Source organism: Colius striatus, chromosome 29, assembly GCF_028858725.1.
Source record: "Colius striatus isolate bColStr4 chromosome 29, bColStr4.1.hap1, whole genome shotgun sequence".
NCBI lineage: Eukaryota > Metazoa > Chordata > Aves > Coliiformes > Coliidae > Colius > Colius striatus.
Window position 1 is genome coordinate 1,788,134 of NC_084787.1, and position 7,759 is coordinate 1,795,892.

Genomic DNA, 7,759 nt, shown 5'->3' on the forward strand with positions numbered 1-7,759 from the left:
GGAGGTGGCTTTTGGGGTTTCCAAACACAAAGCCCACAACAGGAGCATCGCTTTCTGCCAAGCTGTACAGTTCAATCAGTAGCTCTGACCTAAGTGATCTGACATTTCCACTCTGACCAAATGAACTGATGCTGTAATGAAAGCTTCACCTATTGCTTTGCCTTGCTACTGGCCACAGGGCTTCTTTTAACTCCCTGTGAGCACGCTATCTGCCTCTGACCCTGCTAGATCTTTGTCTCAGGCCAGCACTGCATTAGAAAGGCGTCCTCTAATCTGCTTCAAAGCTGGTGTATCTCAGTGCCAGGCAGAGATAGCAGCGTGAGTCCTGGGATCGTAACTACCTGGTGTAGCCCCATGGAGATGGGTTCTTTGGGGCATCTCTTGAGTCAGCGCCCCCAGTTCCCTCCTTGCCATCCCCTCTCAAACATCACTCAAATAGGTCAGTAGACAAGTCAGAGGACATTCCCCATGCCACTAAAACCCCACAGCACTGGAATTTCTTCCCAGTGCTCTGGTGGAACAAAGGAGCAGAGACACAGCCCCCAGTGTCCTGTCAAACACACACAGCCTGAGCCCAGCAACTCTTCCTCCTCTTTTCATGCTCAGTGGCAAGCAAATCCCCCAACCTTTAGGTCTTCACCTTCCCTTGCAGGCTTGCTTGACTCTGCAGGAAGATGTCTCGCTTCTTAGACGGCGTTTCCACCATCATCACCGTCTTTCACAACAATGCAAAGGAAGAGGGAGACTGCTCCAACCTCAGCCGAAGGAAGATGAAAGAGCTCATCCAGAGGGAGTTTGCAGATGTCATAGCTGTGAGTGCTGTTGCAAGGGGGGAGGGCTTGAGGCCAAGGTTGGGATGCAAGGATTGCAAAACGTCCTTCTGGAGAGGGCATGATTCTTATGGCAGTGGGACGGGGAGGCTTTCACCAAAGGGGAGCAGCAGCCGTGCACTGCTTCAACAGCTCCTCCAACACATTTTGCCACGAGCAAAGGGGTAAAAGCTGCAGAATGAACCATTGGGAGTTATGGTTTCCTTTCACAAGTAGCAAGGAAATGAATCCAGGAGAGGGATAAAGTATATTCCAAAGAGAGGAGAACTGGTTAGCTGCAGGGAACAGCCAGGACAATGAAGAACAAAGAAATGGAGTTGTTGCTGAGCTGTAGAAGTGAAGGTATGAGAGATGGAAGGGGAAAGGATTGCAAAGGTCTCTGTCTTTGCATTAGAGCAGGAAGCCTAAGCTCCCTTTTTTGTTTCCCTGTGTGTGTTTTCCCTGCAGAAGCCACATGACCCTCAGACCATTGACAAGATCCTGCAGTTTCTGGAGTGGGATGGCGACGGGAAGATGGATTTTAATGAGTTCCTGCTTTTGGCATTCAGAGTGGCCAAGGCCTGTTATTGGTACTTGCCCCAGGGACCACGCCTTCTGCAAAGAACTAAGCTGGCAAGCACTGGCAAGTCACTCCGAGAGCCTGAAACCGAGACCAGAGGGAGCAGTTGGCAGCTCCAAGAGGAGGAACAACTCTATGAGAGTGACCAGCATCCCCTCAGTGAACCTGAACTGCAACGAGACATCAGGGTCAACAAGCTGGAAACAGTAGAGGAAAGGGGGAGTCGTCACCAGCAACGTAACACACGAAGCAGAAACGAAGCAAAAGGAAGCAGAGAGCCGGGGGAGCCAATCCCTCAGAGACATGAGGAACAAAGCCAAGAGCCACGCGACCAACGGGACGCTCAGAGGAGACGTCAGGCAGTGCAGCCAGACAGACGAGGTGATGTCCAGCTCTCCCAGCGTGGCAGCTGGAGAGCAAGTGGGGCTGAAGTGCAGGAAGACGAGAGGCAAAATCAAGAGAGGTCTCAGCAAGAACAACTGAGAGACGTGAGGAGTCGCAGCCAGACCTGGGAACCTCAACCACGGCCAGACCGGTGGAGTGGCCGTCGGCCAGATAAAGCAGGAAGAGCAGCAAGTGATCAAAGAAACCAGGAGCCACGAGATGCAGAGAGAGGAAGCCACAATCAGACACGTAACCCAGAGCTGCTCAGAGAGGGAAGAAGTCACGACCACCTTCGTGAGCTGGAAGAAGCAACACTCAGGCACAGGGAGGCTGAAGGAGGGGACTCAAGGTGCTCGTATCAGTTGTACATAGAGGAGCCACTAGAACTGGACTCGAGGTACTATGAGACTGGTGACCAAGAAAAAGGTATCTATGAAAGAGGGGAAACCCAGGAACAGGAACTTGACTATGAAAAAAGTGTAAGAGACACCTACAGGACTCAGGAGTGGGAAGAAGGAGGTGATGAGAAGAGGGAAGAGGCAATATGGAAAAGGACACAACTGGCACGTGAAAGGGAAGAGAAAAGGGCCACAACCAACCAGAGAGAGACACGTGAGAGACGTAACTGGGAAACATTTGAGCCAAAAGATGATGGAAGGAGACAACAGGAGTCTCTGAGGTATGAAAGGACAAGAGAAGCTGCAGTGGCAGCTGCAGAAGCTGATGTGAGGATCCAACAAGTGACACGGGAACTGCAGCCACGTGATGATGCCGAAAGGAGGGATCGTATTCGTGAGCGTGAAGCAGTGCAGGATGAGAGGAGGGTTTCCCTGCAAAGGGACAGAGATGAGCCTGTGAGGGAGAGGAGGATCAAACACCAGCAGGAGCTGGAGCTGGACATCTATGAGCGCCGCAGCCGCCAGACACGTGAGAGGGACCAGCAAGAGGACACACGCAACCAGAGAGAGACCCGAGAGCCTGAAGGTGATGGGAGGAGACAACGGGAGGCTCTGAGATACGAAAGGACACTGGAGACTGAAGCAGCAGCTGCAGAAGCTGATGTGAGGATCCAACGGGTGACACGGGAACTGCAGCCACGTGATGAAGTGGAAAGAAGAGACCGACGTGGTGAGCGCCAAGAAGAGGATGAGAGGAGGATTTTCCAGGGAAGAGAGAGAGAAGAGCCTGTGAGGGAGAGGAGGAGCAATCGCCAACAGGAGCTGGAGCTGGACATCTATGAGCGCCGCAGCCGCCAGAAACGTGAGAGAGAAGAACAAGATGCCACAAGTTACCAGAGAGAGACCCGTGAGCCTGAAGGTGATGGGAGGAGACAACGGGACGCTCTGAGATACGAAAGGACACTGGAGACTGAAGCAGCAGCTGCAGAAGCTGATGTGAGGATCCAACAAGTGACACGGGAACTGCAGCCACGTGAAGATGCTGAAAGGAGGGATCGTATTCGTGAGCGTGAAGCAGTGCAGGATGAGAGGAGGGTTTCCCTGCAAAGGGACAGAGATGAGCCTGTGAGGGAGAGGAGGATCAAACACCAGCAGGAGCTGGAGCTGGACATCTATGAGCGCAGCAGCCGCCAGACACGTGAGAGGGACCAGCAAGAGGACACACGCAACCAGAGAGAGACCCGTGAGCCTGAAGGTGATGGGAGGAGACAACGGGACGCTCTGAGATACGAAAGAACAAGAGAAACCACAGTGGCAGCTGCAGAAGCTGATGTGAGGATCCAACGGGTGACCTGGGAAGGGGAGCCCCATGCAGTCACTGAAAGAAGAGAGCGTCAGGGTGAGCGTGCAGCAGTGCAGGATGAGAGGAGGATTTTCCAGGGAAGAGAGAGAGAAGAGCCTGTGAGGGAGAGGAGGATCAAACACCAGCAGGAGCTGGAGCTGGACATCTATGAGCGCAGCAGCCGCCAGACACGTGAGAGGGAAGAACAAGATGCCACAAGTTACCAGAGAGAGACCCGAGAGAGACATGACCAGGAAACACAGGAGCTTGATAATGATGGAAGGAGACAACAGGGGTCTCTGAGGTATGAAAGGACAAGAGAAGCTGCAGTGGCAGCTGCAGAAGCTGATGTGGGGATCCAACGGGTGACCCGGGAACTGCAGCCACGTGATGATGCTGAAAGGAGGGATCGTATTCGTGAGCATGAAGCAGTGCAGGATGAGAGGAGGGTTTCCCTGCAAAGGGACAGAGATGAGCCTGTGAGGGAGAGGAGGATCAAACACCAGCAGGAGCTGGACATCTATGAGCGCAGCAGCCGCCAGACACGTGAGAGGGAAGAACAAGATGCCACAAGTTACCAGAGAGAGACCCGTGAGCCTGAAGGTGATGGGAGGAGACAACGGGACGCTCTGAGATACGAAAGAACAAGAGAAACCACAGTGGCAGCTGCAGAAGCTGATGTGAGGATCCAACGGGTGACCTGGGAAGGGGAGCCCCGTGCAGTCACTGAAAGAAGAGAGCGTCAGGGTGAGCGTGCAGCAGTGCAGGATGAGAGGAGGGTTTACCAAGGAAGAGAGAGAGAAGAGCCTGTGAGGGAGAGGAGGATCAAACACCAGCAGGAGCTGGACATCTATGAGCGCCGCAGCCAACTGACACGTGAGAGAGAAGAACAAGATGCCACAAGTTACCAGAGAGAAACCCGTGAGAGACGTGACCAGGAAACACAGGAGCTTGATAATGATGGGAGGAGACAACAGGGGTCTCTGAGGTATGAAAGGACAACAGAAGCTGCAGTGGCAGCTGCAGAAGCTGATGTGAGGATCCAACGAGTGACCCGGGAACTGCAGCCACGTGATGAAGTGGAAAGAAGAGACCGACGTGGTGAGCGCCAAGAAGAGGATGAGAGGAGGGTTTACCAAGGAAGAGAGAGAGAAGAGCCTGTGAGGGAGAGGAGGAGCGATCGCCAACAGGAGCTGGAGCTGGACATCTATGAGCGCTGCAGCCAACTGACACGTGAGAGAGAAGAACAAGATGCCACAAGTTACCAGAGAGAAACCCGTGAGAGACGTGACCAGGAAACACAGGAGCTTGATGATGATGGAAGGAGACAACAGGAGTCTCTGAGGTATGAAAGGACAAGAGAAACCACAGTGGCAGCTGCAGAAGCTGATGTGAGGATCCAACGAGTGACCCGGGAACTGCAGCCACGTGATGATGCCGAAAGGAGGGATCGTATTCGTGAGCGTGAAGCAGTGCAGGATGAGAGGAGGGTTTCCCTGCAAAGGGACAGAGATGAGCCTGTGAGGGAGAGGAGGATCAAACACCAGCAGGAGCTGGAGCTGGACATCTATGAGCGCCGCAGCCGCCAGACACGTGAGAGGGACCAGCAAGAGGACACACGCAACCAGAGAGAGACCCGTGAGCCTGAAGGTGATGGGAGGAGACAACGGGACGCTCTGAGATACAAAAGGACACTGGAGACTGAAGCAGCAGCTGCAGAAGCTGATGTGAGGATCCAACGGGTGACACGGGAACTGCAGCCACGTGATGAGGTGGAAAGAAGAGACCGACGTGGTGAGCGCCAAGAAGAGGATGAGAGGAGGGTTTACCAAGGAAGAGAGAGAGAAGAGCCTGTGAGGGAGAGGAGGAGCGATCACCAACAGGAGCTGGACATCTATGAGCGCCGCAGCCAACTGACACGTGAGAGAGAAGAACAAGATGCCACAAGTTACCAGAGAGAGACCCGTGAGCCTGAAGGTGATGGGAGGAGACAACGGGAGGCTCTGAGATACGAAAGGACACTGGAGACTGAAGCAGCAGCTGCAGAAGCTGATGTGAGGATCCAATGGGTGACACGGGAAGGGGAGCCCCGTGCAGTCACTGAAAGAAGAGAGCGTCAGGGTGAGCGTGCAGCAGTGCAGGATGAGAGGAGGATTTTCCAGGGAAGAGAGAGAGAAGAGCCTGTGAGGGAGAGGAGGATCAAACACCAGCAGGAGCTGGACATCTATGAGCGCCGCAGCCAACTGACACGTGAGAGAGAAGAACAAGATGCCACAAGTTACCAGAGAGAGACCCGAGAGAGACGTGACCAGGAAACACAGGAGCTTGATAATGATGGGAGGAGACAACAGGGGTCTCTGAGGTATGAAAGGACAAGAGAAGCTGCAGTGGCAGCTGCAGAAGCTGATGTGAGGATCCAACGAGTGACCCGGGAACTGCAGCCACGTGATGATGCCGAAAGGAGGGATCGTATTCGTGAGCGTGAAGCAGTGCAGGATGAGAGGAGGGTTTCCCTGCAAAGGGACAGAGATGAGCCTGTGAGGGAGAGGAGGATCAAACACCAGCAGGAGCTGGACATCTATGAGCGCAGCAGCCGCCAGACACGTGAGAGGGAAGAACAAGATGCCACAAGTTACCAGAGAGAGACCCGTGAGCCTGAAGGTGATGGGAGGAGACAACGGGACGCTCTGAGATACAAAAGGACACTGGAGACTGAAGCAGCAGCTGCAGAAGCTGATGTGAGGATCCAACGGGTGACACGGGAACTGCAGCCACGTGATGAGGTGGAAAGAAGAGACCGACGTGGTGAGCGCCAAGAAGAGGATGAGAGGAGGGTTTACCAAGGAAGAGAGAGAGAAGAGCCTGTGAGGGAGAGGAGGAGCGATCGCCAACAGGAGCTGGAGCTGGACATCTATGAGCGCCGCAGCCAACTGACACGTGAGAGAGAAGAACAAGATGCCACAAGTTACCAGAGAGAGACCCGTGAGCCTGAAGGTGATGGGAGGAGACAACGGGAGGCTCTGAGATACGAAAGGACACTGGAGACTGAAGCAGCCGCAGAAGCTGATGTGGAGATCCAGCACGTGTACATCCCTGCTGAGCCCAGCACACAGCCAGAGGTGAAGGTTGTCCCTCAGCCCTGTGAGCCTCAGAGCCTTGCATACTTGGTCCGTGTGATCCAGAATTTGAGTGGTGAAGAAGGTACCAGCTATGAGATCATCTGCCAGCAGCCCCATGACCTGGGGCAGCCCATCTTTGTCAAGAAGTGCCACACATCACCTCAGCCACTGTCAGATCCACGTGATGGGAGCAACAGCCCAGAGCCACAACCCCAAAGAGATGAGCAAGAAACAGGGGAGGTAGAACCACAGCAGCAAGGGGACATACCAGCTTCCCAGGAAGATGCCACTGAGGCACAGGAGAGGTCTGAAACAGGGGTGAAAGATGGGACTCACCAGGCTTCTGCCTCTGAATCAGAGAGGGCTAAGGGTGATGCTTGTCAGGCAAAGTCCAAGGAGAACAGGAAGGAGAGCCAGAGCCCCAAGCTGCCTGATGCAGAGAGGAAGAGGCATCAGCCCCAGGGAGATGGATCAAAAGCTGCCAGGGAGCAGGTCCCACAGGAAACTAAATCCAGCTGCCAGTGTGGGGACAGGGAGGCCAAGAGCTGCCCATCTCTGCCCCAAGCTCTAGAGCCACAGGAAGCTTCTGAGGCAGGTTGCCAAGCCACTGAAAAGAGTCGTCCTCAGCCACCCCGGAGAGATGAAGGCAGCAGCAGCCATGAGGATGCAAAGCTTCCCCCCTCTGAGAGGAGCCACCTGACACAGCAGGAAGAGAACAGCAAGAGGAGATCCCAGCAACTGATTGATGCTCAGCCTCAGGACGAGAAGCCACGTGCTTCCACCAAGCAGATCCAGAGCCCTCCCGGTCCCCTGGTCTCACAGGAGCCACCTAGCCGTCCTGCCAAGGATGAAGCCAAAGCATCTTAAGGGGAAGTTCTCTCCTTGGAGCTGCTGGGGCTTCTCCAGGTCTCTGTGAGGATCACTTCTGCTCTCAGCTGAAGATGTCATCACATGGTGGCACAGAAGCTTTTCACACCAAAGGGTTAATGGGGTGCTCTGAGAGGGTATCAAGCGAGTTTGGGGTGGTTTTACAGATCCTCAGCAGCTAAGTAGGCAGAGAATTATCACAGAGAATTGTCCTGCAGTTTCTGCCTTCTTGAATTGCATCTATCCCCCTTAACACAGTA

At 54.1% G+C, this 7,759-nt stretch overlaps 1 protein-coding gene across 1 annotated transcript; it reads left to right on the top strand.

The window, feature by feature from the left end:
• Nucleotides 1-674: 674 nt before the first annotated feature.
• On the top strand, nt 675-7,499 carry LOC104559898 (trichohyalin-like). Its single transcript, XM_010205062.2, has 2 exons — nt 675-812; nt 1,278-7,499. The coding sequence occupies exons 1-2, from the start codon at nt 675-677 to the stop codon at nt 7,497-7,499; spliced, it is 6,360 nt and encodes a 2,119-aa protein (XP_010203364.2).
• The last annotated feature ends 260 nt before the right edge of the window (nt 7,500-7,759 follow it).